The 16,360-nt window shown below is 40.3% G+C and overlaps 2 protein-coding genes across 2 annotated transcripts; one reads left to right on the top strand and one right to left on the bottom strand.

Annotated features, from left to right (window-relative positions):
* Positions 1–479: 479 nt before the first annotated feature.
* eif3jb (eukaryotic translation initiation factor 3, subunit Jb) lies at positions 480–5,491 on the top strand. Its single transcript, XM_051380306.1, has 7 exons — positions 480–612; positions 773–861; positions 2,817–2,874; positions 2,990–3,199; positions 3,738–3,908; positions 4,031–4,104; positions 4,249–5,491. The coding sequence occupies exons 1-7, from the start codon at positions 600–602 to the stop codon at positions 4,375–4,377; spliced, it is 744 nt and encodes a 247-aa protein (XP_051236266.1). The 5' UTR covers positions 480–599; the 3' UTR covers positions 4,378–5,491.
* cilp (cartilage intermediate layer protein, nucleotide pyrophosphohydrolase) lies at positions 5,441–11,654 on the bottom strand. Its single transcript, XM_051380296.1, has 9 exons — positions 11,519–11,654; positions 10,542–10,694; positions 10,143–10,196; positions 9,706–9,975; positions 9,322–9,501; positions 8,876–9,181; positions 8,605–8,713; positions 8,312–8,460; positions 5,441–8,169 (listed from the first exon to the last, which is right to left on the bottom strand). The coding sequence occupies exons 2-9, from the start codon at positions 10,603–10,605 to the stop codon at positions 5,810–5,812; spliced, it is 3,492 nt and encodes a 1,163-aa protein (XP_051236256.1). The 5' UTR covers positions 10,606–10,694; positions 11,519–11,654; the 3' UTR covers positions 5,441–5,809.
* Between the last annotated feature and the right edge of the window lie 4,706 nt (positions 11,655–16,360).

The raw sequence follows: 16,360 nt of genomic DNA, 5'->3' as shown, positions 1-16,360 counted from the left end.
TATGTTTATATATGATGAACTATGTTGGGGATACAGCTCGCAAACAAGAAAATAAAAACATAATATAAATAGATCATCCAAGTTATTAACAAACTATGTATATATTCGTATAAACTAACATTTATTTTGACTTTTTTAGGTCAGCATTATGAAAGTAATTAATTAATTATTAAATAAGTAATTATTAGTAAGTTAAATATTACAATTATAAACACTGAAAATGAGCCAACAAGGAGATTTGTAGCTACTTACTGAGTCATATTTTTGATTTACTATCGAATAATTTTGTCTTAAATCTTTAAATAAATAAATACATAATAATAATAATAATAATAATAATAATAATAATAATAATAATTCCCAATCCAGTGCTTCCAAACTCTGTCCCCCAACCAACGCCACATCATCCTCTACCTGTTCACTATTTGATAAAACCAGCCCGGTGGTGTTGTCAGTGTCATGTTGCCTGAAGTAGTCCGGGGAAGTTAGATAAGCTGAGAGAGTGACGTCCAGAAGGTGGGAGCAGTTTCTGAACGTGGCCAACGGGCTGCAGCACTGACTTCACTGCGAGCCTGTCAAACACAACCAACACAGCCAACATGGCGGACTGGGGTGAGAAACTTAAGTTGGAAGGATAGCTATCCGTACATCATCCGCTAGCCACAGCCTTTGTTTATTTATTTTTTTTTACCTAGCCTAACATTTTGTTATTGTCAAACGCAGTCGTTAGATGTGGATTGGACTAACGAGTTTCATGTTGTCGTTTTTACAGACGCTGACACATTTGAGGCGGAGGAGCCGATTAAAAAGGCGGCAGCGATGGACAAATGGGAAGGCGAAGACGAAGATGAAGAGGTTAAGGTAAATCTCCTTCGGTTTTAACTGGGGTTTAAATTGGCCGTCGTTTGTCAGGTCAACGTTACGCCAGTTCTTAGCTGTGTCAAGCCAAACGTCGGGTTAAAAAAAGCCTCGTCGCCCCCGCTGTGGAGCCATGCTTCAACGCGGTTTCAGGCTGCCTGTCAACCCCCGAACCCCCCCCCGAAAGCCCGTGTTAGCTTGTGCTAGCTGGCGGCTAACTCATGTGGCTACTAACCGTTAGGCTACTACTCGGGTTTTCAACTGGCGTAACGTACCGTCATCACAGTGACCGTTAATGTTGCCAGTCGACGGTTGAGACATAACGGAATATATGGATGCTAATGATAGTTGTTGTTTTTGTTTTCTTTAATCTGGGTGCTGATAGTTAGCGATGTTAGTTCTTGGATAGCCGGGTTGAATTTTGATAACGTAGCGGGAAGCTAACCTCTAACCGGGCCACTTTGCTAGCAAATTCGCTAGCTCCCATATCGGCTTGCGCCTGAAAATGCGCTTTAATGGTCGGTAACCTCGACGGTGGCGTCGTTCACCGACGTGGTTTTCGAGTACTTGGCTAATGTGTGGTTCATGTAGACGGGTGAGCCCATTATTGCCCAATGTTAGTTGCATTAAATGATTATAGGAGATTAGCATTGGTCTCCTGTCCTGAATCCCCCCTCCTCCTCCTCCAAGCTTGGGTTACGTTCAACATGAGGCGGCGTTAGCTTGCTAACCAACTTTAGCCACAATCAGATGAAATCCTCATCTGGGTCGATGACTCAACTCAGCCAAGAACTAGGCCTAGAACTTTCCAACCTCACAACAGGCGTGTAGCAGGAAACTGGTGCTCAGTTTATACTACTGTACAGATGGTTATTGACTGAATGTTGACATGGTTGCTATCCCGAAAACTCAGATAATTGACCAAGGGAAAGTGCTAGCAGAGGCCTCTACAATTGTTCCGTTTTCTGTCACATATGGTGGCCAAACTATAGAAACTGATGATTTCATGTTTTCTTTGGTACAAACTATGGTCTTATTCAGCAAGCAGGGCAAAATGTTTTTGACAAACCAGGGACTAACACAAATAATTACTGCCCAAAATAAATACTTTTGTAATCCAAAAGTGGATTGTATTGAGATATTGTTTGTTTTTATAGTATGGTCAAATTCAACAGCCTGCTATTCAAAGTGCTTTAAGTAATTTACAGTTTGTGAAGTATTGAATTTTGCAGATAAGAGTGTGGGAAGTTATTTAAAGAAGCTAAAGGATAAGACTTAACGTAGAATCAGAATTAATTTTATTGGCCAGGTATGTGGACACATACAAGGGATTTGACTCCGGTTATACATTCCTCTCAATGTACAAACACAAGCTAAGCATAAATAAACAGGACAACAAGCTCAACAAAATAGACACAAACTACTATGTATAGTTATAAATGCATACAAATATATAAAACAACAATAATGTGTAGACCGTAGATCATGATGATTAACAATGGTTATGTGAATATTATTGGAGTACATTTCACCACTGATAACTGGGCAGACCTTAAATTGCATGTTTAAATGGTGTCATATCAGGCTGGAATCATTATCTCAGTATTATGTTTGATATTTTCCAATTACATTGTAAGTCACAATATTGAAGATGTACGTAAAGTCAAACATACAACCATGTTTCCTCATTAAGTATTATAAGAGACTAAATTCTTTGTGTCAAAGAAAAAATTCAAAACAATTTTTTAGAACAATAAAACATTCTGATTTTACTGAAATTTCCTACCTGAGTATCTTTAAGTATCAAGGTCTTACTGGTGTGGATGAACTTGGTCTCAGCGATCATTGCATACTATTGTGGCCTAGCTGCCTATGGACATTTGTCTTAATTAGTGTTTGCCTGTGTAGTCTTCGTAAATAAAATGACAGCTATCCCATCTTTCTTTTTTCCCCCACAGGATAACTGGGATGATGAGGAAGAAGATGAGGAGAAAAAAGCAGAGATGACAAAAACAGGTATGTTCTTTTTGAAACGAGACAAATACACAACACATTGTACTGTATGTTAACCAGTGGCTAAGCTGTGTGCTCTTTCTGTGACTTCACATTATTCCATTATTTGGATTTTCAGAGACAAAGGTTTCTGAAAAGAAAAAGTTAATGGAGAAGATCAAAGAAAAAGAAAACCGGCTAAAGAAAAAACAGCAGGAGCTGAAGGAGAAAGAGTTGCAGGATATGGAGAAGGAGAAGGAGCTCTCTCCTGAAGAACAACTCGCAGAGAAGCTAAGAGTGAAGAAATTACAGGAAGATGCAGACTTGGAGCTAGCAAAAGATGCTTTTGGTAAGTCAGGATCAAATGTGAAAAATCATCTTGTTCCTTTGTTATTGCAAATATAAACTAGTCTTCCACAATACACACTACCTTTTTATGAGAATATGCAATTCTATATTCAAATGTAATGTTTATTTTGTGCTTAGATTGCTAAAGTCCTCATTTGATTGCTCCCTTGGTTCTTTCTTTCACAGACACATACTGTAGATGCAGCTTACTGCCACTCATTATTATTTTTAATTTTAATTTGTAGTGTATTTCATGTGTTTGTGTTTTTAGCTGTGTCATGTTTGTAGACTCGGCGATATTTTGAGGACCTTCAAAAAACCGATACCACTATTTCCTTAGCTTGTCCCTTGTACGTGTGGTATTAAAACTAATCACTAAAAGACAACATGTTCTAAGTTGTGGGTTTCTGTACTGCAATTTCTTGTTACTTCGGTCATCTAGCAACACACTCGAGGTCCAATATAAAAGTTGGGTTTTGCTTCTGTGACTCTGTTCTTTGAAGAGTCATCAAACTGCTGTTCCTTTTATATTTTCTCAGGTGTCAGCAGCACTTCAAACAGTGTCACTGGGATTGATGCCATGTGTCCATCTTCCAAGGAAGACTTCACAGAGTTTGAAAAATTGCTGAAAGAAAAGATAACCCAGTTTGAAAAATCTGTGCATTATTCAAGTTTCTTGGATTCATTGTTTCGGGAACTCTGTATTTCATGTGAGCCCAGCATCTTTTAATATAATTTTCATTGAACTGTATTGATTATACTTAATATCAGTACCTTAACTTTCAATCAAAGTAGGATTGACTGATAACTATTGTTCTTCTCCCTCTTACAGTGGAAGTAGAAGACTTGAAGAAAGTCAGTAATTCCCTCTCAGTCCTACTTAGTGAAAAACAGAAACAAGAAAAAGTAAGTGACTGCATGTCCTTATATTTTTTCCCCCACTGTTGTTAATATTCAGAAGGGGGTGCTGTTTACCTAGGCCAGACTCCTAATGTGTGCTCTTAGTAGAATATATACATCTTTTAATGTGACCTTTATTTGCCTTTACAGCAAAACAAAGGAAAGAAGAAGAAGAAAGGGGTCGTGCCTGGTGGCGGTTTGAAAGCACAGCTGAGAGATGACCTTGACTATGCAGAGTTTGATGGTGGCTACGCCCAAGATTATGAGGACTTCATGTGACACTGGCTCTATCACCACTGCCCATCCCAACCCTCAACCCTCAGAAATGCAGCTGTACCTTCTCATGCTGTCCAGTGCCATCCTGGAAAATCTGAACTATGTGTTGCCCCCTTCATTTTGCTTCAGTGACCAGAGGGACTATACCAGGGAGCATCCAGTTTCACCAACTCTTTATGTTCATACATATGGAATTGCCTTTTTCTCTGTCTCATTCAGCCTCGACTCTCTCTCTCTCACACACACACACACACACACACACATATATAATCATGTAGTATCTGTTGGGTGACCCAGCTTCAATGGAGAATACATTGTAACTGCTGTTGTCTGAGTTTTGCGGGGCTCATTTTTTATTAAATGTTGCTCCTGTCAAAATGGCAGATACAGTATTGCAGTTAAGAGTGTAGTGACATAGAAACAAAAGGTTCTATGCAAATTCTTTAACCAGAATGTCATGTATATAGATAGGACTCACTTCCCTGTGGATGGTTCTCTTACAGGAAAGTATATAGTATCTATAACTTTGGTTGCCAAATTCCGAACAATTATTCAATACATTCATCTCTATCTCTGGAAAGGTTGCATTGTGGGTGATTAAAGACTGACGCAACATGTAAGTAGTAGTTGTAATTTTACAGAGAGCACATGACATTCACTGTAAGGTAAAAGGGATAGACAAGTATAATAAATGTGACTTTAAAACCTCACAGCCATTCTCTTGATACATCTCTGGATATCCTTGAAAATATGGAGCAAAGAGTGCTTATAGGTATTTTTTGTGCATGACAAAAATGTAATTTACTAATTTGATTTCTACTAATGCAGAAAAAGTATGGATCAGGCAAGTGGATTAACTTGCTACGACTGGTCTCCTAATCATTGCTTCTGCAGGCTTGTATCAAGTGTGATGAGGAGCGGGGGCTTATGGGCTTCACCCCACCATGTCTTCATATGGGCTACAGTTAGTTGAAAGGGGCATATTTCTCCTTTTCTTTTCTAGCAATTGACCAGTTTCAATGTTACATGGACAATTGGATACATACTATGTGGAAGATACAGCATCTGCAGTGTTTTATAAGCATCTAATTTAATAAATCACTGGTCAACAGTACAAGTTGTGTTTCTGTTCTTGTTTACAACATCAATGAAAGAAACTTTAATTACACAGCATCCAGCTCACAAGTTACTGATTTTTAAGAGATGTGTAATAAATACTCTATTTACAGTTTCAAGTAAATATTTACCACAGTACAGTTGAAAATGTAAAGTAAGAGGAAAAACAATACAAATATGCCTTGGGAAGAAGCTGGAAGAAATAGGCCTAGCTTTGTTTAGTTACATATTCAATTAATTTGGAAGAATCAATATAACGTTTGTACCAAACAAATACGGCTGACTACTCCGATCTGTTGATTTGTTGTGCCTTCAGTGTTTAGCTTCTGGCCTTTGTGCGTCCTCCTGTAGGATTTCTGGTGCTACGTCTCCTACTGCTCCGAGGCACATTGGCCCTCTGCCGGCGTCGATTCTGTCTGCCTTCTCCTCTTACCACGCTTGTCACTGTCTGACCTTGAGCATTCTGCAGGGCCTGGAAGACACTCGTCTTCGACACGTCACGATCTCCACAGGTGAAAGTCAGCGCTATGCCCTCGTTGCTCTTCATGACACGAGATGTACCATCAGAAGTGCCATCAAAGCAGCGTCCAAGTGCAATCTCTTTGGCTGTGCGGGGATCCTGGTCTGTCACTGTGTAAATTCCGTAGTTATGGCCCAGAGGATCAAGAGGTGCTAGCATGGTGAACTCGTTGGTGTCGTTGTTGACTGCCAGGGGCAGGTGGTTGACCAGATACTCCTGAAGCATTGTGTTGACTTGGTCTCTCTTACAACTTCCTTGTGGAATCACTTTCACCAGGGTACGATCTACACGCTCCTGATCATACAGCATCCCGCTGCACTTGAACTCCAGGCACACAGCTGAAATAGTTGCCTGGTCCATGTCACGGATGCTGCGAGTGTCTCGGAGGCCATACAGCTGGCCTACTGTCTTTGGGTGGGTGCCGCCCATGTTGCGGGACCGCACATTGAGCTCATGTGGGCTGTTGAGTTTGACTTTAATGTAGCAGGCTCGATATTCCAGGGGCTTGGGCCACCAGGTCAGGTAGTCCTGTGTCCAGCTCATCGGGTCATCTTCATTGAACGGCACTGTGTTGTAATCGTAGCGGTCGCCTTCTACTCTTGAGAACCGGAAGTGTGGCGCACTGAATGGGGCCTCCTCGCATTCTTTCAACTTGTCAAATGCGTACACTGGTCCGTTACCTTCCTCAGCTGTGTTGGCACTTGGTTTTGCCACATTGATGCTGAATGCCGTCTTCTTCACTCTGGGGTCCTCGTGGTCAGTCCGCCTGTAGTTCAGTTTACCCAAATAAGGCTGAGGCACTCCAATGAGGTTGGGATTGAGTTTAGGGGCAGAAGCTACAGCCTCCAGCTCCTCCCCTCCAAGGTTGGCCATGACATAGGCAGAGTAGGCATCAGCTTTTTGTTCATCGCAGAAGGCAGGAAGACAGGCACCATTGGGGCCAGTGACGACACTATCAAAACGGCCCCAGGCACGTGGGTTAGTGGAGTAGCCAGCTGTGGGCTCCATGTTTATAAGACTCACCACAACTCCTTCGACCTGCTCACTGGGCATGAAGCGTTCACTGCGGAAGGCCCTCACTTTCACATAACATCTGCGGTTCTCTGGGACATCCAGGTTAAATAAACGTCTCTCTCTGATCTCCATGTTGCCAATCAGAAAGGTTCTCTCCTCCCTTTTCCCTCTTCTTTTCTTCTCTGCCTGCAGGCTTCCTTCCTCCTCCCACAGGCCAGTATCAGGGTTCAGTGACCACAGCTTCATGGTATTCAGGTGCTCAGACATCTTCACCTGGGCAGAATCCAGGAACACCTTCACTTCACCTGCATTCAGCGGCTCATTGTTTTCCTCACCTCTAAAGTCAACTGAGAACATCCCATAGGTTCTCAGCGGCAGGGTATCTCCTTCATCTCCTACAAAGTTGAGATCACTTTGAGCTGCAGCAGCTGTGGAGACATCTCTGGGGTCGAGAAATGTTATGCTAGCATTTACGTTACCCATGAAGACTTCCCCTTTCTCTGTGTAAAAAGAATTGGGAGGAATCTGGATTTGAACCATTGCCTCCTGGCCCTCCACCTCCCCAAGCTCCAGAGTGTTGATTTCTGTAGAGCTGATGGTCACCGGAGCTTTCTTTCTCAGAAGTTTGATCTCATGGTAAACAGACCCTCCTTTGGTGTTAAATGGGAGTACCTTTGTAGTGTTGACAAATTTCTGCATGTTGTCCACAAAGGTCAGGACTAGCCTCTCTGTGTCTGGAGGAACCTGGATGGAGAATGTACCTTTGTAGCCTGTGCGACTGATTCTGACTCCATTCATAAAGATATGGCCAAACCTCATTGGCTCACCATTGTCTGCAGCAATGGCCCTACCATGCACAATGGCCTTGGTGTCCACACATTTCTGGCAACCACAGTCAGTTACCACCATGGTGGGCAGTTGGTAGCCCTGGCATGTTAGCTGCCTCTCCTCCATCTTTTGCACACCACAGCAGTAAGCCACTTTGTCTTTGCACCTGATGCCATTGTCCAGCTGTCCAGCACATGCACTTGAGGGGCACTTGCCCACATCATAGTAGAAAGAGTCAGTGCTGTTTTGGTAGCAGTCATGTGGAAGACGGATGAGGTGGGATTCAGGCTTCGGATTACACGAATGCTCATTTCTACCTGCATAAGAGAAGGAGAAATCAAAATGTTGATTTAATTTGATCATTTTGCCATCTTTCTGATCTAAAATACAGTATGTAGCTCAAATATATTACTCTAGCCAATGTTCAATATTGTATCAGTCAATTTATTGAGAACATACCTAAGACTTTGAGTGTAGCTGGTTTTGTCTTAATAGCTCCAGATGGACCACTTGCTCTGCAGTGATACTCCCCATTCTGCTCAGGACGCAGATCTCTTAGAACCAAGGTGCTCTCAGACTGTTTCTCCAAGAGACTGTTGTTATGAAACCTTTTTGTTCACACAGAAAAAAAGAAGCAGTCATTAAATATACCATATTATTATGAACATTATATATTATTAATAACATTAGATGCATCTATCTGACATCAATAACATTTTTTAACTATAATTTCACTATTTCTTAAGTCCTACCATTGGTACTTGTCAGGTTGTGGTGTTCCTGCCACTTTGCAGCAGAAGGCAGCAGTTTGTCCCTCCCTCCTGGACTTGCTCTCGGGGTTGCTCAACACATGAAGCTTCTCTGACAATCACAGTGAGAGAAAAAATACACATTACTCATTAGCTTCATTACATGCTTAAAACCCTGTCAGCAATATCCAGCACAAAATAAAGTTGTTGGTTACAAAGGTAATATGATCTGCAATCAAATATTTTGGTGTAAATCCACAGACATCCACTGTACCTGTTCTTTTTAGCTGGACACTGAGGACAGAAGTACGCTCAGTACTGTGTGGCACAATAGCGTTGAGGGTGGCATGACCCTGCAGGCTGACTGTCAGGGTGGTGTTGCCATCAGGGCAGATACCAGGGATGCGGAAATGCCCGTTGTGGTCAGTAAGGGTAAGGAGTTTGCCAGAGCGAAGGATGGTAGCCCCTTCAGCAGTGAGGCCCCCGGCGCCACGAACAGAACCCAGCAGAATGTGTTCTTCACACATGCATGCATCACACTCAGCATTTACCCTCCCCATCATGCACTGCAGGGGGCAATCTAAGGGGAAGAATTAAACAAAGTAAGCCATTTTGTGAATAATTGAGTGTCCCACATTTGATGAGCTAAGTCAGGACCGGACTGAATCAAAAGAGAATTGCAGAAAAAAAGTCTGTCCAATTAAACCAAGGCTAGCTCACCTATTTTCGGGCATTCTGGTCCATTGCATGCTTTCCCTTCCACTTTAGGCCCACTGCAAGGCATAGAGCGAGTTTGGCAGTTTCTGGAGCGCAACTGGACCCCCAACTGACCACAGAGGGCAGGACATAGGCTCCAGTCAGACCATGGACCCCAGGTACCCTGAATGTTCACACTGTTATCTGTTGAAACAAGAGAGTGCAGGTCACAGTCAGATTATCACCTGAAAATATGAATCATCAAAGAGATTTCTTATTTGCATGCACATCACCAGCAAAGTGAGAAGCTGGGCTTTTGAGGTACAAGACTTAGTGTATCGTTTTGCTTTTACAATGAGACCAACTTTTGGGGGCAGAGTGAATATTAAAGGAGTTTCGAGATCACACCTTTGGGACAGAGGAAGCGCACTGCGTAGTTGGAGCAGTTGTGATCAGGACCCTGCTCATCATTGAGGCACCAGAAGCCCACAGTAGGGTCTGCATGGACCTTCTCCCCAGTTTCACGGGCTGGGACCCATTCAGTGGTTCTGGCTTCGATTGCCCGGGGAGTCTCACACACTCGGGCCCGGTAGTAGAAGCGAATAGCTTCCAGCTGCTCATAGTCTCCACGGCCTCCAGGGTGATCAACATTGAACCATGTGGTCCACTCAAAGTTGTCTGGACACAGAACAGAAACAAACATGGCCTGAATACAAGCTCAAACTAAATGCGTTCAAAATATTGTGTCTATCACATGTTAGCAACTTGACTCAATCCACCAGGGGAAAAATGACTTATACAGTTATGGACTATGTATTTGGTTTAAATTTAGGAATAAAAGTTACCATCAGAGTGGTACGAATCAGGGCTTGACTCTTTGTTGTTTCTTCTCCATGATCCTGCAAGAGACAAATCAAAACATTGCAAATTTCTGGGCTGTATCTTACACAACTTAAGTTAGTGAGTTGAATTTAATTCAAAGATGAAATGAAATCATTTGAGAGAGATGTTCAACATTACATTTGACATTCAATTTTCCTTGGAGTATACAGTGGTGATGTTGAGTGCAGGGCTGTCTGTTTTATCAGCCTGCCTCTTTCATTATCCACTTTTCTCCACTTTGAGGTGTACACATTTGCAAGTGTCCCCATCTGATTTAAAATGTCTGTTCTTTGTAAGAAGGGTGCAGTGTTTTTCAATACATATGTGCCAATAACAAGACTGGATCATTGTGAGTGACCCACCTTGGGCTGTAACAACAGTGGCTGCGGTGATTCCCAGGATGAGAAGAAGTGGCCACACCGACATTCTCACACACTGCCGCTGCGCCTGACCCTTGAACTTTCACCTCTCCTAATATGCGTTTCAAACCAGGAACTCCAAGCAACACAGTCTCACTGGTGGGAGAATGAAGATAAAAAACAGTGAAACATTAAAAAAAAACCAATGTTCCATGTTGCATTTTTAAATTACATAACACATACCCGTAGAGTCAATTAGACAGTTATGAGTTATAAAAAATTACGTATACTTATATTGAGTTTTAGTATTAAACAGTACAAAAGTGATTAAAACAATAGTTCACGTCTACAAAAATGTTTCTTTAAGCATGATTCCATCCTCCTTGTCTTTTAGGGTGAAAAAACATGGCTTGACAGAGCCCCCCACTCAGATTACACATCTGTGTTAGCAATCACCATTTGTCACTGGAGTACTCAAACATTTCTGCATCCACTGACGAAACACTGGCTGCACAATCCTCACACCCACACACACAAGGTTTGCATTTGTGCACTTTAAGTAAGAAGAAAAATCACTGACAAAATTGTCTAAGACTAATTTCTCACTTTTGCTTTTAAGTTGAAAGTACAGAAAGTATAAGTGATTATTATTACATGATTTAGGATTGGCCAGGATGGGTTACAAGCAATAAATAAGAGTGGAGTCTTTACCATTAAATCCATGCAAGTAACCAACAGTAATTTGAAGTAAAGACTAATGTAGATGATAAATCAAGACAATAACACTCAAATTACAGGATTTGAAATTTGAATAAATTCTTCACTTGCTGTTATTTTAAACTTAAACCACTAAATCAAATGACATTTTTAATCATATAAATAACAAGTTGCACTTAGATTGTGATATTCCCCTGCCTATATAATTTAAAATACATGGTTAGCAGATTGATTTGGACACATTTAATCTCTTTCTTTCTTACCTTCCCTTCTTGTTGAATGCACTTTCCTGGTTCTGATCTCCTTCAGATTTTTATACAGAATGGCTTTCTTTACTCTTTCCCTCTATTTTTAAACTTATATTTCTCCCTCACATTTCTCTCCCCCTCCTTCGCTCTTCACTCTGCTTCAACACACTCATTCACGTCTCTTTTATACCGCTCTGCCTCCAGCACCCCTCCCTCCTCTCTCGGCAGTGTGCCACAGTGTCTTTAGATTACACTATCATCCTTCTAATTCATCACCCTTATTGTACAGTTATGACACCTAATGGTTATTAGATAGTTTTACATGTGAAAGAGGGACGATCAGGGGTCTAAGTAACAAATGCTGGTGTTAATAACTTGACCCCCCTCATTTAGTCAAAGTGGGAATTTGTCCTCTACTCTCCTCTGTTTGTACTTTGCATGCAGAATGTACAGCTTGATTAAAAAAAGGTGATCTAGTATGTAATACTTTAGAGCATCTCTAATAGTAGAAAATTGGGTTTGTAATTTATAAAAATTCCAAAAACATGTTGAAAAATTATTTATAAAACTTGATTATTTTGTTAAATTTAAAGTGCAATTTGTTGTGTTGCTTTGGCCAGTAACACCCAGCTCTTGTTTCTTCTATCATAAATCTACTGTATGTTTCTATACTTTGTTTTGTAAAGTTAAACAGACCAGTAACATTTGCCTGGTGGTTTGATTTGAGCTTATTCTAAATGTCTGCCTTTCACACAGGAAATCGGGCACTGATTTGCGTTAACAACACCACAAACCCACAAAACCTCACTGAGCCTCATTATGTAAACGTGTAGTGTGGCTGTGTTTTTCACTGTGGTGTCTCAGTGGTAACAGAAAGTGACAGATAACCCAATTCAACCAACTGGGTAAAATTTTATTTTTGATGATTTGCTCTAATTTGTTAATTAAATTAACAACAAATAAATTAAAAGGTGAGAGATTATACTGAAATGTTAAATAAATGTAAGTTGCTATCTATCTTCCAGTACAAGATGATGAAACTAACAATCTTTGAACTTCAAACAAATGCATTATCATTGCAAACATGGCTACAAAGTTAGATAATATTAGGTTGAAAGATAATTATCAGTAGGTGCCAAACCCCTGTATACTATTGGTGCACATCATACTGTTACTGCCAGCCAGACTCTGAGGTTATCATTTATTTTTTTCACATCCTGTAAAGTCGTCTGTTGTTTTTCCACACAACATTCATTAGCTGACCTCATCGTGTCAATTACAAGGCAAAGAACACCCAGCAGGGGAAGAATATAACCTAGTCCTGCACCTCAGTTTTTCCAGGCTACGTTCACTTCCCAGGCCAGGTGAAGGAAGAAATGACTTGTGTCATTGGTGGCAAAGTTAGGTCAACTAACTAGATCATAAAGTCCATTGTGCTTGTAGTTCATGGATATTACTTAGCACAGGGCATGAAAACAGGGTTGTCCTCAGAGGAAAAACAATTCTGTTCGTTACCTCATGTTTACCTTCTACCAATTACTTTTTCCTCCGCATTAGGTAGTTTGGTTTGGTGGGAGGAAAGAAGCGCCAGTGTGGTAAAATCAGGAGGCAGTTAATGAAGGATCAAAGCGATGCTTCAGGGAAATCACTGTTGTTTTTTTTCAGTGCAGAAGAAGAACTGGTGGAAAAACACTTACTTATACAGCTGTATTTATATTACATGCTTGTCTGGAAGGCACCTGAGTACAAAAATTCTCATTAACATGGTCAAGCAGGTTTGGTCTTGATATCTCAATTCAAACAAAACTAATTGGACAGCACTATTCACCATCCTCCTCATGAAAACCTAGTTTATATTCTACTTCAAGTGAATTCTTGGGGAAATTCATCAGTATTATTAATATAGCTCATACATTTGCCAAAACATTTATCCACTGACCTACACTGCACAGGTTCTTTTCATGTCTCATCACTTCCAGCCAGAGTGAAGAGTAGCGTTCTGAAGCGGTGTGTTTACAAGCTGTTTAGTAAGGACATCTTTATGGCACTTTTTTTAGGTCCTCAAAAGGACTTTATGTCCTTGTAAACAAGGAGGACAGAGGTGGTGGGTGATGTGAGGATAGGAAAGTGAGAGAATGGATTAACAAACACACAAAGTTTGGTCACCGGGCAACAGGAACAGACAGTTTACTTTCTTAACAAACTGTCTATAACTGAGTTCCAGACCTGCAAATCATGTTGGGCAAAGTCTGTGGAATTACGGCAATTAAGACAGACGATTTTTATGAAAGTGATTTTTATTAGTTTTGTGTTTTTGGCATTAAACAAGCTGCACTATGCCATGCAGAAGGTGTAGGTCATCTGTCAACAGCCTGGTATTCACTCAACATTTGTCAACAACAGTAAATACTTACTTGTTATGTAACAAATGGAAAAAGGTTTCACTGGTTTGTTTTTCCTGTTTAGTTTCTCCATTTGTTTAATTCCAATCCTTTAGACACTCATCAACAGCAGTGTTTGCAGTGATGGAAGTGATTCTTACGTACTTGTACTTTAAGTATTTCTATTTTCTGCTACTTTATAATCAATTGGACACATGTAGCAAAACTGGTTTTCATCAAACATTATTGTACATTTACCAGTTTAAAATATATACTGTAAGTTAAATTAGTTGACATGCAAATTGCAATACTGAACTATTAAAAATATATATACCATAACAGCACTATCTTTAAGAGCAATTCCTTTAACAAACTGCACATTCCTGTAATGTTTGTGGTTGAAACAGCAGAATGTTTTATCACATGTGGAGGATCCATGCCAATCACATTAACAGGGGAGCGGAGCAGGCTGCGTTCTTTCATCATAATAAATATGAAGGTTCTTATTGGCAGCTGCACACCATTGTTTTGCTACATCCTGACATCAATTATCAATCTGGAGTCAGTCCCAGAAGAGAGGTTGTACAGACAAAAACAGAGGCAGTTTAGACAAGAGCAAACAATGCAGAATTACAACCACCAAAAGATATGATTACACCAACTCTGCTGTCACCAGAATAGGTCACATGGGCACTGAAGGTCTGAAGGTCGTTCAAGTAGAACAATTTCTGCAAAAATGTCAGGGTTTTTGTTAAATTCTTTAACCCGCTTCAGCAATTGGGGATCATTTATTTAAACCGGTCCTTAAATGAAGATAAGCAGTAGGCTTATTTATGCTTTATCAAAAACTGGAGCCACCAGATTTAAAGCTGACAGGGACAGTTTCCTGTATTTAGTATATGATGAATGAAGCCATCTCAGTTCAATCTTAACAACAATCTACCAGTGTTGGGATGTAGCTCTTGAGGTTTTCCTCATGGGGCTCTCCGTGATCCAAACCAATTTCATCCTTCAGTTGAAAACCTCTCCTGGTGATAGAAGTGGTTTTCATCAAAGATGTAATTCTTGTACACTGAAAAATGATGTCCTTCCCCCAAAAGTCAAATGTGTTGACTTCTAAATGTCTTGGCAATTTCCTTGAATCTGATTGTATCCCTTACCTAAAGGAAGTAGAGTGGGCTCTCTCTCCCTCCGTGTGATGCCGGGCCCCTAATGACAGTAGCAGAAGTTACTCTGCATACTTTCACTGGTAGAGTCATTAAAGGGACCAACACCAACCCTCCCCCAGTGCTCTCTGCCTAACCTCTGTCTCCTCTCTGTCCTGGTCTGCTCTGGAGAAACATTTCATGCAAGAGTCTTCAGTACACTGAGATACTGTATGCTCCTTGTATTTCTGCTACACAGCTCTATGGGTTAGAGATTAGGTTCAAGTCTGTCTTAAAACAATACTCACATGCCCATTTGTACAATGAAATGAGTTATTGCATTCAGAAGTTCAGTTAATGATATTATGAGGCTTCAGCAAAGAGTTGCATTTAATACTCAAAAGACTCAGAAAGACTCTGTGATTTGTTTAAATCAGACAACTAAAGCCACATACTAGTTTCAACTAAACTTTGGAATATATTTTTGCACAGAATGAGGACTGTGGATTTTATCTGCATGCTGCTGCATTAGGAAGTGATCACTTCACAACTAGTAAGTAGTGGAGGAATGATTACAGTGACCAAAAGCTATTTCAGTGTAAATGTGGGCATTTGAGTATTCATTATTATTATTAACTGATCAGTATAAATTTCCCCAAGGTAACATCGTCACATATTTTGTCTGACCAACAATCAAAGATTATAGAATAGATTATATTTAACCCGTGCGTTAGAGAAGCTGGAATGAATGAATAACTTAAATGATTACTCCATTTGCAGTATAGCTGCATACTAATTTTCTAGTTTCTAATTGATTGATAAACTAATCATTTGAGATTTTGAGAAAATATGTTAACCTATTCTTTAATTTACAGAGATACATTTTCATTAAACAGCTTATTTTGTGTGTTCTCATAATTCCTGTTTTAAGCGTCAAACCATCTACTAATATAGTGTCCTCTGGCTCAAAGTAACATTTAAGTTTTAGAACATAGCCTATACCAAATAATCTTATCATTACACTGGACCGGATTACTCACAGTAAAAGCCAATAAAAGTAAATTGGTTGTGTCTGTGTCTCAGTGGAAGAAATGTTATAGGAGATTAAAGATTGATGGGCGCTCTCGGACAGAGGTGCTTATTTAACGTATGAGTAGATAAACCACAGAGGAAGTGCGCAACACAAACAGACTGTTCTTCGACATCTGATGATTAAAATGTTTCAAGTTAAACACTGTTTTATTGACGTTACGACAGAACAACTGTTGTACCTGAACATGTTCACCTGAAGGCTGTAAGGATTTATCACCAGATGCCTGTGGAAGTCTTCT

Source organism: Dicentrarchus labrax, unplaced genomic scaffold, assembly GCF_905237075.1.
Source record: "Dicentrarchus labrax unplaced genomic scaffold, dlabrax2021, whole genome shotgun sequence".
NCBI lineage: Eukaryota > Metazoa > Chordata > Actinopteri > Moronidae > Dicentrarchus > Dicentrarchus labrax.
This window is presented reverse-complemented; position numbering and strand designations above follow the sequence as displayed.